This window comes from Gopherus evgoodei, chromosome 2 (genome assembly GCF_007399415.2).
Source record: "Gopherus evgoodei ecotype Sinaloan lineage chromosome 2, rGopEvg1_v1.p, whole genome shotgun sequence".
In the NCBI taxonomy this organism is placed as follows: domain Eukaryota; kingdom Metazoa; phylum Chordata; order Testudines; family Testudinidae; genus Gopherus; species Gopherus evgoodei.
Window position 1 is genome coordinate 32,622,235 of NC_044323.1, and position 25,844 is coordinate 32,648,078.

The 25,844-nt window shown below is 41.9% G+C and overlaps 1 protein-coding gene across 1 annotated transcript in view; it reads right to left on the bottom strand.

Moving 5' to 3' along the window:
* RAB18 (RAB18, member RAS oncogene family) overlaps window positions 1–25,844 on the bottom strand; it is a 37,624-nt gene that overhangs the window by 6,307 nt on the left and 5,473 nt on the right. The window contains exons 2-3 of the mRNA XM_030550287.1: window positions 19,381–19,436; window positions 5,943–6,004 (exon numbers count right to left, since the gene is read on the bottom strand). Coding sequence (XP_030406147.1) covers window positions 5,943–6,004; window positions 19,381–19,436 — 118 coding nt within the window. The remainder of the gene's footprint in view (window positions 1–5,942; window positions 6,005–19,380; window positions 19,437–25,844) is intronic.

Sequence of the window (25,844 nt, forward strand, 5' to 3'; positions counted from 1 at the left end):
CCTCAGAGAGGAAGTGTTCCATTGATTCCTGTTCTCTCTCATATGAGGCCCTTATATGACTGTGTCCATTTTCTCAGGCCTGGTCTACACTGGGAGGGGAGGAACTGATTTAAGTTATTCAACTTCAGCTATGTTATTCATGTAGCTAAGTCGACGTGTAGAAGCCAGACTTGAACAGCTTAATGAAACAAAATCAGAGGGCCCAGACAATCTTCATCCAAGAATATTAAAGGAACTGGCGCATGAAATTGCAAGCCCATTAGCGAGAATTTTTAATGAATTGGTAAACTCAGGGGCTGTACCGTACGACTGGAGAATTGCTAACACAGTTCATATCTTTAAGAAAGGGGAAAAAAAGTGATCCGAGTAACTATAGGCCTGTTAGTTTCACATCTGTAGTATGTAAGGTCTTGGAAAAAATTTTGAAGGAGAAAGTAGTTAAGGACATTGAGGTCAATGGTAATTGGGACAAATTACAACATGCTTTTACTAAAGGTAGATCGTGCCAAACCAACCTGATCTCCTTCTTTGAGAAGGTGACAGATTATTTAGACAAAGGAAAAGCAGTAGACCTAATTTACCTCGATTTTAGTAAGGCATTTGACACGGTTCCACATGGGGAATTATTAGTTAAATTGGAAAAGATGGGGATTAATATGAAAATTGAAAGGTGGATAAGGAACTGGTTAAAGGAGAGACTACAACGGGTAGTGCTGAAGGGTGAACTGTCAGGCTGGAAGGAGGTTACTAGTGGAGTTCCTCAAGGATCGGTTTTGGGACCAATCTTATTTAACCTTTTTATTACTGACCTTGGCACAAAAAGCGGGAATGTGCTAATAAAGTTTGCGGATGACACAAAGCTGGGGGTATTGCTAACACAGAGAAGGAACGGGATATCATACAGGAAGATCTGGATGACCTTGTAAACTGGAGTAATAGGATGAAATTTAATAGTGAAAAGTGCAAGGTCATGCACTTAGGGATTAATAACAAGAATTTTAGATATACATTGGGGATGCATCAGTTGGAAGCAACAGAGGAGGAGAAGGACCTTGGAGTATTGGTTGATCGCAGGATGACTATGAGCCGCCAGTGTGATATAGCCGTTAAAAAAGCTAATGCGGTTTTAGGATGCATCAGGCGAGGTATTTCCAGCAAAAATAAGGAGGTGTTAGTACTGTTATATAAGGCACTGGTGAGACCTCACCTGGAATACTATGTGCAGTTCTGGTCTCCCATGTTTAAGAAGGATGAATTCAAACTGGAACAGGTTCAGAGACGGGCTACTAGGATGATCCGAGGAATGGAAAACCTGTCATATGAAAGGAGACTAAAAGAGCTTGGCTTGTTTAGTCTACCCAAAAGAAGGCTGAGGGGGGATATGCTTGCTCTTTATAAATATATCAGAGGGATTAATATTAGGGAGGGAGAGAAATTATTTAAGATTAGTACCAATGTAGACACAAGAACAAATGGGTATAAACTGGACACTAGGAAGTTTAGACTTGAAATTAGATGAAGGTTTCTAACCATTAGAGGAGTGAAGTTCTGGAACAGCCTTCCAAGGGGAGTAGTGGGGGCAAAAGACATATCTGGCTTTAAGACTAAGCTTGATAAGTTTATGGAAGGGATGGTATGATGGGATAGCTTAATTTTGGCAATTGATCTTTGATTATCACCAGATAAGTATGCCATGTGGGCGGTGATGGGATGTTGGATGGGATGGGATCTGAGTTACTGCAGAGAATTCTTTCCCGAGTGCTGGCTGGTGAGTCTTGCCCACATGCTCAGGGTTTAGCTGATCGCCATATTTGGGGTCGGGAAGGAATTTTCCTCCAGGGTAGATTGGCAGTGGCCCTGGAGGTTTTTCGCCTTCCCCTGCAGTGTGGGGCATGGGTCACTTGCTGGTGGATTCTCTGCAGCTTGGAGGTCCTCAAACCACAATTTGAGGACTTCAATAACTCGGACATAGGTTAGGGTTTTGTTATAGAAGTGGATGGGTAGGGTTCTGTGGCCTGCTTTGTGCAGGAGGTCAGACTAGTTGATCACATTGGTCCCTTCTGACCTTGAAGTCTATGAGACATACTTAGATCTACTTACTGCAGTGTCTTCACTATGATGAGTCAACTGCTACAGCTCCCCCGTCGACTCTGCCTGCACCTCTCGCTAAGTTGGAGTACAGGAGTTGACAGGAGAGCACATGGGGAAATCGATATATTGCGTCTAGACTAGACACGATAAATCAATCCCCACTAGATCAATCGCTGCCCACCGGTCTAGCCGGTAGTGAAGACATACCCTCAGTAGTCATATCCACTCTGCTTTGCTTGATCGAGGATGTGTTTGGAGATCTGACTGTAAGTGCCTACCTCAGAGCCTACAATTTGTTACTTGACACATGCAGCACTTTTGATATCAAAGCAAGGGAAGTATCCCCGATCTGTATTTTTCTCCCTCCTGTACTCTGCTTCTTTCCTCAGACAGACCAGGCAGGCATCACCAGAATTGCTCCATTTTGCTTAGCAGTGAAAGAGTTGCAAGCAGCCCGCCACCACAGAGCAACTGACAGCCCTGGAATTCCAGTGGTTGTTCCATAACAGAGGTGGAGTCTGTGACCATAAAACATGAGCCCTGTGTGACAAAGCAGGGGGGTTTCTGTGTTTTCCAGGGGGTTGCATGCAGAGGGGGTGGGACTCAGTGTCCCTGGGTGTTACTGGTTTAACGAGGTGAAGGGAGAGGGAGTTTGTTGTTACAGAGGACCAGAGAAGGAACTTGGGACCCCAGCTGATGGCCTGGAGGATGGATACCCCAGCGACTGGTGACCTGGAGACCCAGCACAGGAGTCACAGCCGGTTCTGGCCAGTGGGCTGCGAAGAGAGGACCCCGGTGACCTGACCAGCTGGTTCCGGCCAGAGGAGGGCTGAGAGGAGAGGAGACCCAAGCTTTCCTGTTTACAAAACTGTTTACCTGGAGAGAAGACAATGGACAGAGGCGGGACTTGGGGCTGTGGATACTGGAGGCCCAGCTGGGAAGCAGGGGGTGGGACTGGAGAGAGGGAGCAGGCAGAGTCCACCTGGCTGCAGGGAGACTGGGATATGCTTGGCTGAGGGAGGCCAGGCTTGAGGCCCTGAGAGTTTCCTGTGCTGTGTTCAACTCTCAATAAGCCCTCCTGTTTTATGCTGGCTGAGAGTCACTCTGGTCTAGAGAACAGGGTTGCATCAACCCCTTTGGGGCTGAGGAGGCCCAGGGGGTCCAGTGCGAGTGGACTCCCCAAGGGGACTCACGGCAGAGACAGACGTGCTAAGGCTCAGAGAGGTGCGGCTCCAGGAGGTGGAGGGGCCTGACCCCGAGAGAGAGTGGACTCCTGAGAAGGGCTGTCACACTGAAGGGGGTTCTCCCCACAGACCGCACGGGGCCACGAGTGAGCATGATCTGTGAGTCTGTGACACCCTGCTTATGGATTTAAAAGCAAATATATCATTAAGAGTTATTGGGAAACCTTTTCCCTCCCTTTCTTTCCATAGTTCAAGGTTTGAGGTTTCCCTTCAACAGTCTAGGTCAGCACAAGTACTTAAACTGAGTTATGCAAGATACAGAGCTTCTTGCTCTATTTTAGCTGCTATGGTAACACTGCTCTACAACCACAATGCTTCTGAAATAAATGTAGTCCAACTTTACTAATTCTGGGTCACTGAGAATGAAAATGATGCTTAAAATTGTTGATTGGTTCTAGTTTTCAAGATATGCTATTGGGTCAGTATATACGACCCTTGACTTGGGAATGGCGGAGGATAAGCAAGTTATAAAGGGAAGGGATCTCAATTTAAACCAGAAATGACTAAAATACATCTTTGACTGGATCTATGAATAAATCTATGACTGGGTTTGGACAGTACTTGCTTTTTAGGCAAAACAATGAATGATGCAATCTGAAGCTGGTATTGTGTCATACATGATATGAATTGCATCATGTTATTCCTAGAAGTCATGGTTGATGCAATCATAATGAAGCTTACATCACTCTGCTGAACAAATTGCCCTATATCAGCTCTAGAAATCATACAGTGTCGTGCTCTCTTATTTGTCAGTGTTTGATTTTTGCAAAGGGACACATTTCTGTTTAGCCAAAGTGAGCAGAGATGCCTCGTACTTTTGTGAACAGTGCAGATAACTTCTGCTATGTTTGTGGTGAAGAGACTTTTGCATCACAAAAGCGCAGTATAACCACTATGGTTAAGAAAGCCTATCATCTTTCTTTTGGCTGCAAAATTGGAGATCAGGACAAGAGGTGGGCCCCACACATGCTGCACCACTTGTGCAACAAATCTTCGCCAGTGGTTGAACAGGAAAAGGAAATCTATGCCTTTTGCAGTGCCAATGATTTGGAGAGAGCCAACAGATCATACCAGCAATTGTTACTTCTGCATGGTGCCTCCAGTTGGGAAAGGTGTGTCAAAGAAGAAAAAGTGGACTGTGCATTATCCAAACATTCCATCAGCTATACGCCCAGTACCCCACGGAGAAGGACTGCCGGTTCCTGATGCACCAGAATCATTCTCACTTGAGTCAGATGAGGAAGAGGATGAAACTTCTGGTCCTGAACCATCAATGTCACAGGACCCACATTTTCTCCCATCCTCCTCCTCCTCTGAACCACACCTCATAACACAAGGTGAACTGAATGACCTTGTCAGGGATTTGGAACTACCCAAGAGTAAGGCAGAGCTGTTGGGCTCCAGACTACAGCAGCGGAATCTCCTGGCAGGCTATCAGGGCAAATGGAGCCCATCAATGCTTGCAGACCATTGCTGGACAGTGACAAGAGATGCTCCATTCAATGAATACAAGAGACAAGCCAAGAAGCTCCGAGTAGACACTGAATAAGACTAAACTATGTACATAATAGTTTTTTGCTTTTTGTTTCATAATAAATTTTAGTTATATAACCCTTTTGCTGATTTTTAAAGTGTTACATAAACAGGACAGGTGAAATATCATCATGTAAAGCAACCATAAACACATGAAAAGACCTAGGTTTACAATTTATGGTTAAACCTCTACTATCTACACAATATACATAGACATAAAATGTAAAAAAACTTAAATATCTTAGAAACAGTAGCCAGTTGTTTTAATTGTCATATTTGAATTCAGCACATCAAAATACATAATAAATAGCACATTTTATCTCTGAAGCAGACGACTTCTCAAAAATTGTAGACCAGTGTAATAGAGGAAATCCTGAACTCAAACCTTAGCAGGCAAACTCCTTTTGGTTCACCTGGGTGTTTCTACATTCTTGTCACTTTAAAGTTACATTAAAGTTACTACTGTAAATTAAACATGCACACCTGTGGCAATTCTCAAGCTATGTAAAATGTATGGAAAATGTGAAGTCTTAGTTCAGAAGATTTTTTTCTTTAGAAATGTGAATTCAGTGAGAGAAACTTTATACCTAATCTTACAGGTTTAGTTATCAGGCTCAAACTGTGTAGTCTGTGATATCGTACTCAAGTAGAAGTTATAAGAGGCACAGGTAATATTCATCTGTAGTCAAATTAAGGACTTTTCCTTCTAATGTAACTCCATACTCTCCTGTATACTTGCTAGCCTCTAAATTTTGTTTGATAACAGTAAAAAAATCTCTTCTGTAGAGTTCTTTTACGGGAAGAGTCCCATTTTCTTCTTTCAGATACCAGAGCTGATACTATAGCTATGTTACCTATCTGAAAATGGGAAAATAGCACCAGTAACGTTTTCATGAATGACCCAGTCCGACCGATCAAACAAACCAAAACACAAAAAAACCCCACACATCCCTCTACTAACAAAGCCTGTTAACATGGCAAATCCCTTCAACTGCATATTTCCATAAAAATCACCACCACTAGTATAAATCAAACTATGTAAAGCTCTGGTGTTTTACTATGTTCAGAACTTACCCATATTGCCAGTTTAGCTTTATTTCCATCAACTGAAATTGTTTTCACCTTGAAGTCAACACCTGGAAAAATAAAAAGGTTTTAATTCTCCTTCAAACATGTGTTACGATTAATTTTGTCAGACAGAAAGACAACAAAAGATCCAAGTAAGTCAAACTGAAGTTGTGCTTTGACAACAGCAGGTGGAATGGATTAGTTTAATCGGTTACTATTTGCCCACTCACCCCTCACATCTCTCCTACTTTCCCTCTACGGTCCTACACCAGGCTTTGAAATTAGGGCTTAGAAGAGTCTTCAAGTAACCTTGGGCCATGGGCCAATAGGTATATCATGGAAGTGAAGCAGGTACTCATTTCCTTCATGAAGCGTAGTGTTCTTGAGTATGCTGTTCAAGTTAATTCCAAATTCCCCCCTCCTCTACATAGTTTGCTCCAGTCTAGATTCCAATTTCTAACCTTTCATTCCACCATTTCCTAGTGTGCATCAGCTATGGGCTTGATGCAATTCTATAGCCCATGTTATGCAGGAGATCAGACTAGGTGGTCATAATTATCCCCCTTCTGGCCTTAAGATCTATGACACTGATCTAACAGTGTCACTGATCTAACAGTTAAAGACCATTCAGATGAAGATGCTATAATGCCTCTTAGAAAAGTCCTGGCAGACAGTGCTGGTCAATTGCTTCTCTGTCCCAGGGAACCTCAAGGATCTCATCTGTGGTCTATTCTATTACTTCTTGCTTAAAAAGCCACTGAGAGGATTAAACAGGAAAGATGGTTTGTGGCACACTCATTGCTGAGGACCCTCAATTGTCTTCCACACATTTGACCCAGCTATTGCAGTGGAAATAATGGCTTCCTGTTTGCATGAGGACAAGCTCCCCAAAGCTCAGTCCAGATAAGATAGAAATAATGTTACTAAGTTGGGGGTAGGGGGAAGAGTATGCATGTTACCTTCATCAAAAGTTTGGGTAATATTAGGTTCTGGGTTGCTCCTGAATACCTAGGTATTGTCTGTGGTCAAGACTGCCTCTCCACCCCTGGCTAGGAGAGTGCATCTATCTACCAGGAACTGATCAATACTTGGGCTCAATTATTCATAATTTGCCACCTACAGGCGAGATTAGAGCGTTCTACATGGGATTACAACCATCCCTTTTAGAAACTTTAGTATGGAATGTGTTTTATGAAGCAGTGCTTCACCTAGAAAGCATATTACATTAGCATTTCCAGAGTCACATACACTGCTAATAAGTTTGAATGGAGTTCGAGGTATTTTCAGTTTATCAAGTCACAAATGACAGCCTGGTTACCTGGCACACTTCTTTCATGTGAGGATGCTGCTGTTACAAATCAATGGAGTCACTACAGCTGGAGTCTAACTCAAATTTTCTGAAGGGTCCTTTACTTTGGAACTCTCTCTCCCTGCTTTAGTGCTCTACAGCTTGGATTCATTAATTTTCTAGGCACACTGCAGCATGATACACCTAGATCAGGGGTTGGCAACCTACAGCATGCGTACCAAAGGTGGCACGCGAGCCGATTTTTGACAGCACATGGAGCAGGCTGAGCTGCTCAGCCTGCTGCCACTCTGGGGTTCCCGCTGCTGGCCCCTTGCCAGCCGGGGTCCCACCGCCGGTCCCACTCAGCGCCCACTGCTAGCCTGGGGTTCCTTCCCCCAGGCTGGCTGTGGGCTGAGACCCCAGCTGGCAGGAATCAATGGCTGAAACCCCAGAGGGGGGCTGGCAGAGACACTCAGCCTACCCCTGAAACCCCAGAGCTGGGCAAGCTGACCCACTCAGACCGCTGCTGATCTGGGGTTCTGGCTGCTGACCCGGGGTTCTGGCTGCTGACCCCTTACTAGCTAGGGTCCCCACTGCAGCCCCACTCACCTTGCTTCCAGCGTAGGTCCCCTGCCAGACAGGGTCCAGGCTTCTGGCCCTGCTCAGCCCTACCAGCTGCCAGCTCCACTCACGTCAGCTGCTGATCTGGGGTTCCAGCCACTGACCTCCTGCCAGCCAGTTATCAACTTATAACTCAGAAGCCTGTGTGCAGCTTAAAGTATCTAAATAAGTGCCACCAGACACTGGAAAAAACTCAGCAACGGCAAGGATCACACTAAACTAATAAGGTCTGCATTTTAATTTTAAATAAAGCTTCTGAAACACTTTGAAAACCTTGTTTACTTTACATATAACAGTATGTTAGAGAGACCTTCTAAAAAACATTAAAAATGTATTACCAGCATGCAAAGCCTTAAATTAGAGTGTATACATGAAGTCTCGGCACACCACTGCTGAAAGGTTGCCGACCCCTGACCTAGATTATGGCTATAAGATTTATCTAGGTCATGATTGTAGAATGCACTGAATATTAAAGAGGCTTTTTAAAACAAAAAACCCACTGTCGTTAAAACTACTGTTATAGTAAAAAAAGTACACTAAAGTCTAGTTTATTTGAATGTTTTTTAAATTAAAGATTCTTAATCTATAATTGACAGCTTATAACAGTACCACATAATCAGAGGGGTAGCCGTGTTAATCTGGATCTGTAAAAGCAGCAAAGAGTCCTGTGGCAGCTTATAGACGAACAGACGTATTGGAGCATGAGCTTTCGTGGATGAATGCAACATGCATCCGATGAAGTGGGTATTCACCCACGAAAGCTCATGCTCCAATACATCTGTTAGTCCTGTGGCAGCTTATAGACTCTTTGCTGCTTTTACAGTACCACATGATGTTTTCTTAAGATTGGTTTAGCACACAATTACTGTTGAATGAATAGGCTGCAGAGTCAGAAATTCTAAATCACTATATCTCCAGTTACAAGTCAGTAGCAAAGGTGCTGTAAGTAGGTAAAACAGGAACTTGCCATGCTTACAATTTGATTTAGATTAAGCCTAAATAACCTGCTGCCTTGTCAATTTTCAGCATTGAACATAAAAAGAGCTTGCTCTTAAAACTAAAAGCATTCTATGCTGAGCTGCATCAAAGGGTACCTCTGCTAAAGCATGAGAGCCCTAACGAACAGCTAAGTAGTATACATTTTTTAACAGATATATACTTTAAGCTACAATTATTTTTTTTACAACCCTGTTTTTACATGATCATGACCATCTTAAAAACAAACAAAACAAACACAGATGCCACTTTAGCTGAAATTTCTCTCATTCTCAGCCCAATTATAAGTTTCAGGAAGTGAGCGTAGCTTGTCTATACCACTACAAAAAGTTTAGCTGAACTTTGAGGCAATGGCACCTTGCTCACATTCCACAAACAGGCCCAAGATTTTGTTCCTGGATACAGTTATGCAACTTTAACTGGAGATGCACACACATCTTTGGTCCCCATTATCAGTTACTCTGAACACAAAATGCTCCTTCTGAGCAACAGAGGCCAATCAAGATTAACAAAAAAACTCTTACTTTTGAATTTGATGGAGGTATTTAAAAATGTAAACTTAGTGTTATACTTTTTCCTATGCATGTATTATAATAGTAAATATTTTAAAATAAGCATGCTGCTTAGAATTATACCAAATTGTATAGTTTAACCCTTTTAGGTGATAATGAGAAAGACAGCATAATTATAGTATAAAAGAAGACATAAATAGTAAATTGACCCAAGTTTCTAACAAACTGCAAGGCTTTTGATGCAACACGACTATCACCTTAACTTGTACAGAGATCATAACTACATTTAGCATTGTGATAATGGGTTTCTTTTGTACATGTATCACTGACACGCATTAATATTTATTTGAGCTGCTGTTACTTTAGTCTTCATTAATTTGATTATAAGAAGCCCCATTAAAAAAAAAGTGAGCTTGCAGAAAAGCACATTTGTAACATAGCTAGATTCCACGAACAGATGCAAAAAAGGTTAACAATGAAAAGTCTACTGGTGTAAACACAGCAAATGCACAATCCAACAGGATAGATTCAGAACACAAATATCTTATATTTATACTGTATATAGTTCCTTTCATCCAGAAAGATCAAGAACTTTGAATTGAATGCCAGTATTACTTCATCCACTACTGAAATAAGTTGTCTAAGAGTGCACGTGAGACACCATGCTATACAGCAATTGTGGAGGACAGGGGGAGAATGGTAAGATGAAAAAGTGAACAAAAGATTTACCCAGCTGGAAATACTGGGGGTTATGCTATTTACAATGCAACTTGCCCTCTGGTTGGACTTTGGCCAGGAAAATCTACTCTTATAAGAGCAGCAAAGAGTCCTGTGGCACCTTATAGACTAACAGACGTTTTGGAGCATGAGCTTTCGTGGGTGAATACCCACTTCCTCAGATGCATGTAGTGGAAATTTCCAGGGGCAGGTATAAACGTCTGTACGTCTATAAGGTGCCACAGGACTCTTTGCTGCTTTTACAGATCCAGACTAATACGGCTACCCCTCTGATACTCTTATAAGAGTATCTTTGGACAGTTAATGGATCTGGGTTGAGGCTCTCATTTCACAGTGCTACCAGAAGATTACATACAAATACATGGCTAAATAGGGTGAAATCCTGGACCAGTGAAGTCAGTGGAAAAACTCCCATTTACTTTAACTGAGCTATGATTTCATCCATAGTATTTAAATATGCAGCACATTAGTAACTCTGGACTTTCTACTCTCAGCCATTTGAGCTAAAGGAGAGCTGACAGTGACCATTTAAGCCAGTGGTCCCCAAACTCTTCCGGGTAGCGGGTGCCAGATGACAAGCCACCGAGGACCGTGGCCAGCAGACAAGCATACGCCAAGAAACTGCAACGTCAAGAGGCATCGCTGCCGAAAATCAGAGGCATTTTGACGGTGACACCTTTTGATGACGCCTCTTTTCAGTGGCATTTTGGCAGATGCTTCTCCGTCGGCCAGTACGTGGGTGCACATAGATGCCCCAGTGAGTGCCAAGGCACCTGCGGGCACTGTGTCAGGGACCCCTGATCTAAGCCCTGGTCTACATGAGGGGGGAGGGGAGGAAGAGGCGATTTAAGTTACACAACTTCATCTACATGAATAAATGTAGCTGATGTTGACGTACTTAGATCGACTTACTGTGGCATCTTCACCGCGGTGAGTTGACTGCTGTCACTCCCCCATCGACTCTGCCTGCACCTCTTGCAGCGCTGGAGTACAGGAGAGGGCTTGGGGGTCAATTTATCAATTGCAGATCCAGCGGGTAGTGTAGACATACCCTTAGTGACCAAACAAAGCAAGTCTGACACTTAATCCAATAGAGGGCAGTGCTACCCACCAGCTAGTACAGTGGTTCTCAAACTTTTGTACTGGTGACCCCTTTCATAGGCTTGTTATGAGTGTGACCCCCCTCTTAAATATACTAAAAGCTGTTTTTAATTTATAACACCATTACAATGCTGGAGGCAAAGCGGGACTTAGGGGTGAAGGCTGACAGCTCCCAACCCACCATGTAATCCCTCACAACCCCAAGGGGTAACAAACCCCAGTTTGAGAACCCCTGAACTAGTACATGACAATGGCATTTCTGAGGTTCAAAATACTATACACCACCATGCTGGAGCACGGGTCCATAGAGCCCTGCGCGGATACATAATTGGTATCTGCATGTGATCCACAAAAAATGATCCACAGATATCTGCAGATTTGCAGGGCTTTAGATATGAAATTTGGATCCATTCGCAATCCACAAAAATAGTCCATGGATGTGGATATCTGTGGTTTGCAGGGCTCTGCTGATCCAGTAGAGCTATTTACTGACCAACAAAGCTGACAGTGTCACAAATTAGGACCACCAAAGGACAATAGCCACTGAAGACCTCATGCCACAGTTCAGCCTAGAATTTGAGAGGCCTTCCCTGAGTTGTTGAGCATGATCGTCAGTATGCATGGAAATATGCAGTTATGCATTAGCAGAGGCTAAGAGAAAGGAAAGCTAACTATTTAAGAATGTAATCCCTCTCCAAAGTGGACAGGGCACTGCACTTTGTATTTCACAAGAGGAGTTCATTCCCAGGAGGAAGGTCTTAACATTTTTAAACCCCCATTCCAAAAATGGAACAAAGTTCTATCAGCACAATAAAATAGCTCAGCTCCTATATTTCTATTAACTCAGCACATTTCTCCTCTCCCCACCCAACCCCCCCATAAAAGGAACAAGAGCATAAAAAGGGAGATACTTTTACAATGGGATACTGCTTAATGTTAGCCATATAAGTTAGTCCTTTGGAACCTCAGTCTCCCTCCTTCATCCATTAAGAGAGGGACTTATCCATTACTGGAAAAGTGGTTTCAGGATTTTTAAAAATAAATAAGCACATTTAAGCTTTATTCTGTGTTTATGTATGCTTTTTCCTCTCCTCTTTAAAGCATTTCAGAACACTGGCTATGCACAGTTCAAAAGACACTTTGAGAGCTATTACACCCAACAAATAAGTTAAGTGCCAAAAGGTAGCACTGTAGCAATGCTCAGGTTGAGAAATCAGCTTTTGGAGTTAGGAACGTGATAATTTAAGATTTCAGCTTATGCCAATCAATTACATATAAGCATGTCTAATTTATTCCTGTCCTTTGTAAGGCTTTATTTGTTGCTATGTAGTGTACAATATAAATTCTCTACTATGCTTGGCATTAATGTTGCCACTTTTTTTTTAAGTTCCTTATTTTATGCACTGATTGCTGCATATTTCTCAAATCTTTCTCTGATGATAGGTTTTGCATTGTTACATGCACCAACAACAATGCATGTTAGAACAAGAAATCAGGCCAATTGTGAATATTAACTGATAGGGACCAAATTTCATGTTTGAAATTTTGCTATTGGCTCCCAAAGACTCATGACTAGACTAAATCATTCTTTCTATAAAGGGCACTCGCAGGCTTTTCATAAGAACGGAAAATGTGAGCATAAAGGCAAGATTTGGAATTCCGCCTGGGCAGGGTCACAACTATAATGCAATGGTTAATCCAGGACCATCAATGAAGAGATTAAAAATATGATTAATGCAAGTCGGCAAGATTTAATGGAAGGTAGGTCTTATCAGACAAGCCAGCTGTCTTTCCGACAGGACTGGCTGATAAAAGCAACTTCATTGATGTGTCTACATGGGAAAACTAAGGAAAGTTAATCTGAATCAAATGTGTGAATTTAAAGTGGAGTAGTTAAATTGCATTAAACTCTTGTTTAGATACTCTCATTCAGAATTAAAGTGGCCTTAATTTACTTAAACCCAATTAAATGTTATTAAAATGTCAGGTTGAAAACAAGATGCAGTTGTTACTGGGGGAAGTATCAATTATCAGGGTTGTTTCTAGCAGGTCCCCCAGAAGTGTGTTCTTGGTCCATTGCCATTTAATTTTTATCAATGATCTAGATGATTTAAAATCTTTGCTGGTAAAAATTTGTAGATCACAAAGGATTGCCGAGATAGTAACCAGTCCTCATTATTTACTGTTAGAGTGATCTGAATCACCCAGTTAAATGGTTATAATTCAACAAAATGTTTTACTACTGTCAGTCTAATGGAGGTATTTTATCTGGAAATCAAGAATGCAGGTTATACCTACACAATGGGAGACCATCTGGGCAGTGATTTAGAAGTCAACTTAGTCAGGTCACCTCAATACGAGTTCTCAGTGCAATGCTGTGGCAAAATAGACTAACGAGATTTTTGATGTACACATGGACTATTAAGCAGAAGTAGAGGATGCACTTCTCAAAATGGATGTGGAAATCCTGGAGAGTTCACAGAAGGACCACAAAAATGATCCAACGGCTGGGAAAAAACCCAAAACAAACAGCCTTACAGTGTGAGTAGAGCCCCATGCAGATACAAAACTTGTATGCAGATCACAGATCAAATGCGCAGACATGGTCTGTAGATATCTGCAGACATAAAATGGATATTCACAGATCTGCAGGGCTCTAAGTACGAGCCTTAAGGAGCTCAACTTATTCAGCTTAATGAAGATACTGTTGATATGCAGCTTGATCACCATGTACAGGTTCTATACAGGGAAAAGATCTGATGAGGCTTTTACAATTTTGCTGACAAAGGCGTAAGATGCAGTGGCTTAAAGTTGGACAAATTAAACTCTGAAATAAGCATTTCCTAGCGGTGAGGGTAATTAAACAATGGAACAGATCAACTCAACAGAGAAGATGGTAGAGTCAGCATTGCTTGGAGTCTCTGGCCTGGTCTACACTACGGGTTTAAACCAATTTTAGCAGCGTTAAACCGATTTAACGGCACACCCGTCCACACTATGAGGCCCTTTATATCAATATAAAGGGCTCTTTAAATCAGTTTCCCTCCTCCTCCTCAACGAGAGGAGTGGCGCTAAAATCGGTATTACCATATTGGATTAAGGTTAGTGTGGCCACAAATCGACAGTATTGGCCTCCAGGCGGTATCCCACAATGCACCACTGTGACCGCTCTGGACAGCAATCTGAACTCAGATGCAGAGGCCAGGTAAACAGGAAAAACCCCACGAACTTTTGAATTACATTTCCTGTTTGCCCAGCGTGGAGCTCTGATCAGCACGGGTGGCGATGCAGTCCCAAATCCAAAAAGAGCTCCAGCATGGACCGTACGGGAGATACTGGATCTGATCGCTGTATGGGGAGACAAATCTGTTCTATCAGAGCTCCGTCACAGAAGATGAAATGACAAAGCGTTTGAAAAAAAATCTCCAGGCTACACAGTGCTGGGTGACAAGCGTAACGGAAAGCCAAAGAATCAAATGGACGCTCATGGAGGGAGGGAGGGGGTACTGAGGACTCCAGCTATCCCACAGTCCACAGCAGTCTCTGAAAACTATTTGCAATCTTGGCTGAGCTCCCAGCACCTGTAGGTTCAAAAACACATTGTCCAGCGTGGTTCAGGGTATAGCTCGTCAATTTACTCCCTCCCCCCACCACATGAAAGAAAAGGGAAAGAAATCGTTTCTTGACTTCTTTCAATGTCACCCTGTGTCTACTGAATGCTGGTGGTAGACGCGATGCTGCAGCAGTGAAGAGCAGTATCCGCTCTTCTCCCCTCCCCGGTGGCAGACGGTACAATATGACTGCTATCCGTTGTCATCATCAGCCCGTGAGTGCTCCTGGTTGGCCTTGGTGAGGCTGGCCGGGGGCGCCTGGGTAAAAATAGGAATGATTCCCGGGTCATTCCCAGTAGATGGTACAGAACGGCTGGTAACCATCCTCATCACAGCAACTGGGGGCTGAGTTCCATCAGCCCCCTCCCTTTCATGTGTAAATAAAAGATTCTGTACTGTCTGGACTATCATAGCAGTGGGATGCTGGGCTCCCCTCCCCCGCACCACTTAATGTTCTGCCTGGACTGTCTTAGCAGCGGGAGGCTGCCTCCCCCTCATTTTATCTCACTAACAAGTCACTGTTTCTTATTCCTGCATTCTTTATAAATTTCATGACACAAATGAGGGGGGCGGGGGACACTGCCACAGTAGCCCAGGAAGGTTAGGGGAGGAGGGAAGCAATGGGTGAGGTTGTTGCAGGGGAAACCCCCATGAATGGCATGCAGCTCATCATTTCTGTGGGATCTGACATGGAGCAGCTGTGCTCTCTGATACACTGGTTCTCTAGTACACTTGCCCCATATTCTAGGCAGGACTCACTATTTTTACATACCATAAAGGAGGGATTGACTTGGAGTCACTCTCATTTTTGCCTTTGCGCCCCTGGCCGACCTCAGCCAGGGACACCCATGATAGTAGCAGACAGTACAGAACGACAGATAACCATCTCTGCTATCATGCATAAGCAAACGAATGCTGCTGTATAGCGCTGCAGTAACGCCTCTGTCAGTGGCATCCAGTACACATAAGGTGACACTATTAAAAAAAAAAAAAAAAAAAAAGCTGAACAGGCTCCATGGTTGCCGTGCTATGGCGTCTGCCAGGGCAATCCAGGGAAAAAGGGTGTGAAATGATTGTCTGCCGTTGTTTTCCCGGAGGAAGGAATGAGTGATGACATTTACCCAGAACCACCTGCGACAATGACTTTTGCTCCATCAGGCACTGGGATCTCAACCCAGAATTCCAAGGGGTGGGGGAGACTGCAGGAACTATGGGATAGCTACAGAATAGCTACCCACAGTGCAACGCTCCAGAAAAAAATCGATGCTAGCCTCGGACCATGGACGCACACCGCCGAATTAATGTGCTTAGTGTGGCCATGTGCACTTGACTTTATACAATCTGTTTTATAAAATCAGTTTATGTAAAAATCAGACTAATCCCGTAGTGTAGATGTACCCTTTAAAACAAGATTACATAACTTTCTAAATTATATGCTTTAATCCAGATTCTGGTAGAAGCAGCCCGTGTGTGTCAGAAGCCAGGCTGATTTCTTCTTGTCTGGGAATCTGTGATTCTCCACGTTCATCCCCTTCCTTAATGGGCCACGGCAGAACAAGATTGCCTGCATTGCCTTCAGCATGGTCAAAATACTTGCAGCTTTACATTAATACAATAGCTATAATCAAATTTTCATGCTTTAGGGCTTCAGCCAGTAACCTGCAGGCATCAGGAAGGAAATCCCCTCCCCCTCAATGGACAATTGGCCAGATGTATAGTTTCACATCCCACACATTCCTCTGAAGCATCAAAGAGTAGACACCGTTGGAGATGGAATATGGGATAAGGTGAGGTAGTGCTCTGAAGAAGGTTCATAGAATCCTTTTTAGTGTGTCTTGCTCAAGGTCAAACTGATCACCAGGTTTGTCATTGGGAAGCAATTTTTAAACTCAGGTCACATTGGCAGGGACCTTGGGGAATGGAGATGGAGGGTTTGCCTTCCTCTGCAGCATGAATTGCCTGTTAGGATCATCTAGGCATCTCTCACCAAGTCAATTCCCCACTATTACAGGGACTTCAGGCACTGGTAGCACCTCAGTCTATCCTGTTTTCTGTCTGTGATACACAACAGTTTAGTCTCCTGAGGACTGAAATGCTTTAGTCTAACTAAAATTTTTGCAGAATTTTATATTGAAGACTTCATTATTAAATCTTGTAAAAGAAGAAGCTGGATGTTTGAGTGCCCAGGAAAGTATGTGTATCTTAGCTGCTTCACATTTGATAGCTGTGTCTGCTAAGGAGATCAGTAGTGAAACAATTAATATTGAGATCTATATCACCATTAGATTTTAGAGTCAACAACACTTCATTGAGACAAACGATGAAAGCTCTCCCATAAGAACTTTGAGTCCGTTTAAGATAGTATTTCTTTGGTTTATGCCAAGCACTTTGTTGGGAAGGTTCTCTTGCAAAACAGTTTAGAACCTCAGTATTAAAGTCAAGCTTTGTTCCAGAGTAAAAAGGTGGATATTGGGGCTCCTTATACAACTGTGGAATAATAGTGTACACAGGGCTAGCAGCGGTATGTAGCAGTAAAACTGTAATTAGTAATCTACATCAGCTAATGATATGGTTAATGAAGTTAAATATGCTTTAAGTTCAACATTGTTAACTTTAGGTTGATACAGAATCAATTTTTGATTCCTTTGCTGAAAAGTTTTAATATCTGGGAGTTTATGCAATAGTTGACAATTATCAGCTTTATATAGATTTGGCCCCTCGAGAAGAGACATTTTTAAAACTCAGGCAAGTTGACCTGCATCATGAGTTTTATCGTCAATGCACGTTCCATTAATGGTTTCCTTCAGAGCCTGCATTGTTTAAGGAAAAAGCATCAGGAGCTCAAAGACCTCCTTTTTTCTTGCCAGGATGAGCTCAAGCAGTTCTTGTTGATGTAGAAATATATTTCTACTCAATACTCACCTGAAAGCAAGTGAGCTGACAAAGCATTGACATTTTTGTCACCATACTGATGTTTGTCCATAATACTGCAGTGCTAGTGCCAGAGGATATCACTGAAAAGAAAGGTACATCTTTTTCTCACTCCACAAGCCATTAAGAGAAGGTAGATTGAAGGATGGTATCAAGCAATGCCTTGTCAAGTCTCAGTTGCCCAAATTAGTAGTCGGGACATCCAAAAGAAATGAAGTGTTAGTATTTCTGCAATACCTATTTTTTCTGCTTTAGGAGTTGGAATTAAAACATGGCTATCCCTAAACAATAATTAAATAGCTTCCTACTCACTCCCCCCCCCCCCAATATTTAATTCAGCTAGTCAAATACATTAGACAACTATACAGTTATTTTTGGTTTTACATTAGTGTTTCTCTCTCAGTAGCCACCTCGACTGATCAAGAGTTTAAGGAAAATTACTTGCTCTCTTCCAGGTGTTTAGTTCGAACCTCCATTGCAACAAGTCTAGTGTTATAATTAGAATACCTTGTACAGGAAAAAGTTACCTTAATTTGCTCCCAGTTCACCAGCTATTTATTTATCTTGGATTATGGTCATATGATACATCACATAATAGCAGGTCAGGTTTTAGGCATTTTACTGCCTTTCACAAACTTCAATATCCATACCAGCACCCCTCCCATTCTGGGGTCTGTCTCTCCCTCCTAAATTCAACTCAGTTAATGCTGGGCCCTTACTGCTACCCATATCACTCACATCATCCTGGCACACAGTTGTTTAGCAGCTCTGGGCACTCCCTTCTTCTCCTGGGCCACTTGCCCAAAGAGCTAATAGTTGTTTTGGGGTAGGTAAGGAAGGAGCCACTTCTTACCATTCAGAATCTGTTCCTTGAAGGGAGATGATTGGGAGACAGGAGTTCAGTGCCCTCTCTGGAGCAGGCCACCTATGCAACTTACTCTAACATGAATTCTGTGCAGTATTCTTCTTACTATCAAACTAAGTTCCAATCTTCTATTACTTTTGAGAGATTTTACTGATTTCTCAAAGGTTAGCAAGAATCTTTTGCACACAGCTCTAATAAATTTACTAACACCATGAGTGTGGTTGTAGTGCTAACAGATTTAGGTCTCCTTCAGTGACAGCCATGTCTATACGTTCCATCTTCAAGAATACAGAATACACCATGACAACACTGTCTCAATTCTGAACTAATTTTGTGCAAAGTATAACAGCACCCAATTACTGTTTATACTTCTGTAGTGTTTAACTGCATACACTATACATATGTCTACACCTAAGAGGTTTCAGCAGCACACCTGCAGCACAATAGTGCTTCAATGTAGGCACTACCTATGCTGACAGGAGGCATTCTCCCATTGGTGTAGGTAGTTCTTCTGTCAACCTAGCATTGTCTACAGTGGGGACTAGGTCAGCTTAACTATGCCACTTAGGGGTGTGGATTTTTTACACCCTCAAGCAACATAGTTAAACTGACTTCATTTCTAGTGTAGACCACGCTAATGATGAGCCAAGATCATCCCCTCCCCCCTTACTGAAGAGCAGATAAGGTTGAACCTCATTACTAGTTGCGCAAACACAGCAAGTCACTGTCTTCTACCTAAGTTAGTTTGAATTTTTATGAAGTCATGTTAGCACACACTTACCAATTGTTGCTGCAAGTTCTGGGTCAAATGTATCATCTGTGAACCGCAACAGAAGGCTGATGGAGGGAGGAAAAAGAGATACTATTAGAACACTAAGTATTTTGTTGTTGGAGTGTAACTGTAGCTTGCCAGATGAGTACATTATTGTATACCACGAGAGTGAAAGCAACATTAATATAAAACAAGGTAGACCTGAGTGTCATCTTCAAGACACTGCAAATAAAAGTAATGCATGTCAGCTTGCTGTATAACTAACTCTATGTTTTGAGAAAGGAGTAGTTATTTCTACTCTTCAATTCCAATATTTAGAAAGCCTCTTTGAGGCTAGGCCTCAATCTCTGCTCTGACTAGGGTTATCCAAAACAACATCACATGCTCTACTGTTCAGAATATTTCATTTCTATTGTTCAATTTCAAGTCTCCTAAAAACTCAGTGCAAAAAAGCACAACATTTTTGCAAGTTTGAAAGAAGGTTCCAGAGTGCACGTTAATTTGCCACAGTAGGAAGAATTTAAGGAACAATACATATGCAAAACTTCTTAGACACAGAAAGCCACAGAACTTTAATGGTAAATATGAAAAAACTCACAATTATTTCTATTTCTACTGTACAGGTTCCAGAATACACTGAAAAATACGAATGCAACATCACACAAATTAAAGTTCTGATGAAACTGTGAACACTAAAAAAAAGTTAAAATTTTACATTGTACAGGTGTGGATGGCACTTCAAATTACAGAAAATTCTGTAATGGGACCATCTAAAAAAAAATCTATTATCCAAGAGCAGCTAGTCCTATAAGAAGAGGGGAAGAGTCAGTGAAGATACCCAGAGTTCAGAACCCCCGGAGGAATATAGGAGAACTCACAGATGATTGCGAGGGAGAATAAAAGACAAGAGAACTTCCAGTAAGAAAAAAACAGGAGGAAGGCCAGAGAATCACACTATCGACTGGAAAAGGGAGGTCTACATGATTGGTGACTTCCTACTAAGAACAGACAGGCCTGTCACCAGACCTGATCTGGAAAAAAAGAAGGGTGTCCTGTCTGCCAGAAGCTAAGACTTGGGATGTGGACCGGACGTTGAAGAAGATCCTAACTGGAGCAGGAAAGAATCCACTGATTGTTCCCACATGAAGGACAAATTATACATTCCAGCAAGAATCTAGCTGTGACAAGGGAGGATATGCCAGGCTGGGAAATGGAGGCTGAATGATCTTCAGTGGGATCTACATGTCCCTAGAGTGGGAGAACAAAAGGGAGACAAGATGATGATGATGATCAACAGATGGTTCAGGCAGTGGTGCTGTATGGAGGACTTTTGGATGTTTGACCACTGGAAAGCATTCATGGACAGAAGACTGTTCTCCTGGGATGGACTCCACCTCTACCAGGAGGGAAATAAACTTCTGGGATGGATGCTGGCACAACTGATTAAGAGTTTAAAATAGGAACTTGGAGGGGACAGTTAGGAGACGCTCGTGTAATCTTCATGCTTGATTTGAACATTGAGCAGGAGGAAAAATCAAGTAAGGAAGGATACAGCAATGGAGAAATGGACATCAAGCGGAAAGACAACGCTGATACCTATGAAGCTAACAGTCAGTTAGACGATACCGAAAGTGGAATGACTATGCATTTGGCTGAGGAATCTGGGCAAAGACAAGTAGAAATAACTAAGAAGTTTTAACACCATTGCAAGGATCCTGGGTAACAAAATAGAAGAACTAGAACTACAGGTGCAGGAAGTGAAAGCAGATATTATAGGGATAACAGAAACATGGAATAGTAGTCATGACTGGAGTACTGGTATCGAAGGGTAAGTGCTGTTCAGTTGACAGAAATAAAGGTAAAGATGGTAGAATAGCATTGTATGCTAATGATGAGATAGACTATAAAGAAATTAGAAGAGATGGAATGACTAAGACAGAATCTGTTTTGGCCAAAAATCACATTGGGGAAGAAAGCTACTAGAGGTTTCCCTGGGATAGTACTAGGGGTAGGCTACAGACCTCCAGGATCCAGTTTGGATATAGACAGAGACCTCTTTAATGTTTTTGGTGAAATAAATGCTACTAGGAATTGCGTGATTATGGGACATGTTAATTAGTTAGGGAAGTGGACTGGACAGAAGAACTCAAGGATCTGAATGTGGAGGAGGCTTAGAATTACCTTAAGTCAAAGCTGCAGAAACTATCCAAAGCCTGCATCCCAAGAAAGGGGGAAAAATTTGTAGGGGAGAGTTGCAGAGCAAGCTGCATGAGCAAGCATCTCAAAACAGGTAATTAAGAGAAAGCCTACAAGGAATGGAAGATGGGATGGATCAGCAAGGAAAGCTACCACTTGAAGGTCAGGAAGTGTAGGTATAAAATGAGAACTGTCAAAAGCCAAGCAGAGTTGGATCTTGCAAAGGAAATTAAAACCAGCAGCAAGAGGTTCTATAACCATATAAAATGAAAAAAGGAAAGGAGGTGGACCGCTAAGCACAGAGGATGGGGTGGAGATTCAAGATAATACTGTAAAGGCATGGCGCAACACCTAAATGAATACTTCGCCTCAATTTTTAATATGACTAATGAATAGTTTAGGGGCAGTGGGAGGGTGGCTAATGGAAATGAGTATATGGAAGTGACCACATCCGAAGTCAAAGTCAAACAGTTTAACAGGACTAAATCTGGGAACCTAGATAATCTCCATCTGAGAATATTAAAGGAACTAGCACGTGAAATTACAAGCCCAAATAGCAAGAATTTTTCATGAATCTGTAAACTTGGGGGTTATATCCTATGACTGGAAAATGCTAATACAGTTCCTACTTATAAGAAAGGGTAAAAGTGATCTGGGAAGCTACAGGCCTGTTAGTTTGACTTGAACTGTATGCAAGGCAGGGTGGATTTGATTTAAATCATGATTTAAATCACCAATCAGGAAGACTTGATTTAAGCATGGGTTTCTACATAAAAGTGCATTTGTTTGTTGTTATAACCTTAATACAGTAACTCCTCACTTAATGTTGTAGTTACATTCCTGAAAAATGCAACTTTAAGTGAAATGTTGTTAAACGAATCCAATTTCCCCATAAGAATTAATGTAAATGAGGGGGTTAGGTTTCAGGGAATTTTTTCCCCCAACAAACTATACGATAGATAGATAAAAACTTATACTCTGTATATGTGTATAATACTGGTACGCAGTGATGATGATTGTGAAGCTTGGTTGAGGTGGAGGAGTCAGAGGGTGGGATATTTCCCTTACTGCTAAATGATGAACTAGCAATTGGCTGAGCCCTCAGGGGTTAACTCCTTCCATTCCTGCTGCCTTGTAGAGTGAGAGAGGGGGTATGTCAGAGAGAGATATGTGCATTTACCCTTTAAGTACACTGCCTTGTTAATTAGATCAGCTTGCTGAGACCTCAGCTGCTGCAAGTTCCTTCCGTCCTGAGCCCTGATGTGTCCCCCTTGCTCTATGGAAGCTGGGGTAAGCAAGGTGCAGGAGCAGGAGGAAGGGGGACACCCTGACATTAGCCTTCCTCTTCCTTCCCTCCCCCCCGGACAATAGGTAGGAGTGTCCGGAACAGCCCCAAGGCAGAGGGTAGGAGCAGCACATGGCAGTGGGGGGGGGGGGGAAGACAGCTGAACTGCAGGCAGCTGCTGCACAGGGAACTTAGGGAGCAGGGGGCTGATAGGGTGGCTGCCAGTCCATCCTGGTTCCAATCCCCCACCAGCTAGCTGCAACAGGCTGCTCTTCCTGTAAGCAGTAGAAAAAGCAGGGGGCTGCCAAATGATGTTAGAAGGAAGCATTGCACAACTTTAAACGAGCATGTTCCCTAATTGATCAGCAACATAACAAAAGCAACGTTAACTGGGACAACTTTAAGTGAGGAGTTACTGTACACATTCTTCACAACTCAGAGATAGATGTAGGTTTCATTTTTAGAAGGTATACCCTACACATTTTTTAAGTGATTTATTTTGAAGGCTTTTCAGATTAGTTTTACAGCTATATCAGAAAATGAATGACTGGTTATTTCATTTGCCAAAGGTAACTGAAGCAGATATTTATGAAGTCACTGGGAGGTGAACTATCTCCAATTCAACAGGTTAATCATTAATATTTGGAGGATTTTCTTGCCAGGCTGTATTAGGAGGATAACATCACCAGACAGACATTTAAACTGATTTAACTAAAACAATGGTTATGTATTCTGGATTTTTTTCCCCTTCTTCAACAGCAAACACATTTTAACAAAACAGGCATATGAATTTTTGAATTCAGTTAAACATTCAAGTTTTTTAAAAATCAGGTTGTCATAAACAGATAGTTAAGGGTTAATGTCTCTTTTACCTGTAAAGGATTAAGAAGCTCAGTAAACCTGGCTGACACCTGACCAGAGGACCAATAGGGAGGTCAAGATACTTTCAGATCTTGGTGGAGGGAAGTCTTCATTTGTGCTGTTTGTTTTGTTCGTTGTTTGCTCTTGGGGCTAAGAGGGACCAGACGTGCACCCCAGGTTTCCCCAATCTTTCTGAAACAGTCTCTCATGTTCAAAATAGTAAGTACTAGCTAGAAAAGGCGGATTAGTCTTATGTTTGTTTTCTTAACTTGTGAATGTGTATTTTGCTGGAAGTATTTTTACCTCCATTTGCTGTAACTTGAATTTCAAGCTGGGCGGGGGTAGGGGGAGTCCCTCTAGTCTATATGAGTTGAATACCCTGTGAACATTTTCCATTCTGATTTTACAGAGATAGAAAAAGTAAACATTTTCTTTAATTAAAAGCTTTCTTTTTTAAGAACCTGATTGATTTTCCCCCCCTTGTCAAAAACCCAAGGGGATTGAGTCTGAACTCACCAGGGATTGGTGGGGGGAAAGGGGGGGGGAGAAGGTTAATTCCTCTCTGTTTTAAGATCCAAGGGGTTTGGGTCTTGGGTTCCCCAGGAAGGTTTTGGGGGAACAGAAAGTGTGCCAAACACTATTTTGGCTGGTGGCAGCACTATCAGATCTAAGCTAGGAATTAAGCTTAGAAGGGTACATGCAGGTCCCCACTTTTAGGTGGGTGTTTGTTTTTTTTAAACTAAAATAGTTAAATGAAAAACAAATTAAAACAAATTAAATCGACTGTCAACCAGCTCAATATGAAAAACTTAAAACATTGGCTTCTGCAGCTAAATCACTTCATCTTCATTTTCCTGTTTCTTTTCTAGATTATGAACAAACAAGCTTTCCTGCTTTTTCAGGTCCCAAACGATTTCTCAATTTGGAATGAATTAGTCCAAAGGAAAAAAATATTCTTTCTACATCGGCAGAAGAAGCTACTGCCATTAAATGAGATTATCACTTCATCAGTCTCTGAATCCAAGTGCTTAAGTGACTTCAACCAGTTCCCTGGTGTGACTTTCTTTAAAAAAAAAAAACAAAAAAACGAACATCAAACATATATTACTTGAATGATTCTTATTCCCAAACTGGGACTCTTTTACAGTCTGCTGCCGTTATAGGTTTTCCCTTCTAGTGAAAGAATGGTATGGTAGATTTCAAAATCAATTAAGGCTACACTCAGAAAGACCTCAAGACTTCTGGAATATGCTGCTCAAACAGTTTCACTTTTGATTCTACTGTCCCTCCCTTCTCACATTTATCTACAGACTTCTCCTTGTCCAGATGTATTTCACCCTCAACAATAGGGTGACCAGATGTCCTGATTTTATAGGGACAGTCCTGATTTTTGGGTCTCTCTTATATGGGCTATTACCCCCCATCCCCTGTCCTGAGTTTTCACATTTTATGTCTGGTCACGGTACTCAGTCTTCTATTCATTGAACTTTTTGAAAATTTTGCACTTTTAGAGAGGTAAGGGATTGACTCTGTGTTCATAAATTTGCAGAGGGACAAGAGGGTTGATTTTAAATAAATATCTAGAGGTAAGAAATAAGAAAACATTTTTTGCTGTTAACAAGCATATTATCTCTGGAGACAAATCCACAGTTTGAGAACTGCAAAACTAAAGCATCTACTTATGATATCTTCTAGACAGACCACTGAGTCCCACTGGGTAGATAAAAAGATTAACCTAAACAATCTATATAGAAGCTCCTAGAATCCCATAAATTTGGGTCCCTAATCCATGAACTATTGGAACTCATTTACAAAATGTGTCAAACATTACATGAATATATTGTCTCATACTATAGAATTAATAATCCCTATTTCATGATGAGAGTTTTAATTAAGATACATTATAGCTCAAAGATTCCTCAAAAACCAATCTAAAGGTAAAAAACATTTTATCAAAAAAATCAGATAAAATCTGATTAAAAAGATCATTGATTTTTATCCATCCTGATGCAAGGACTTGGAACAAATTTTGAAAGAGAAAGCAGCTAAGGACATAGAGGTAAACAGTAATTGGGATAAAATACAACATGGCTTTACAAAAGGTAGAGCATGCCAAACCAACCTGATCTCC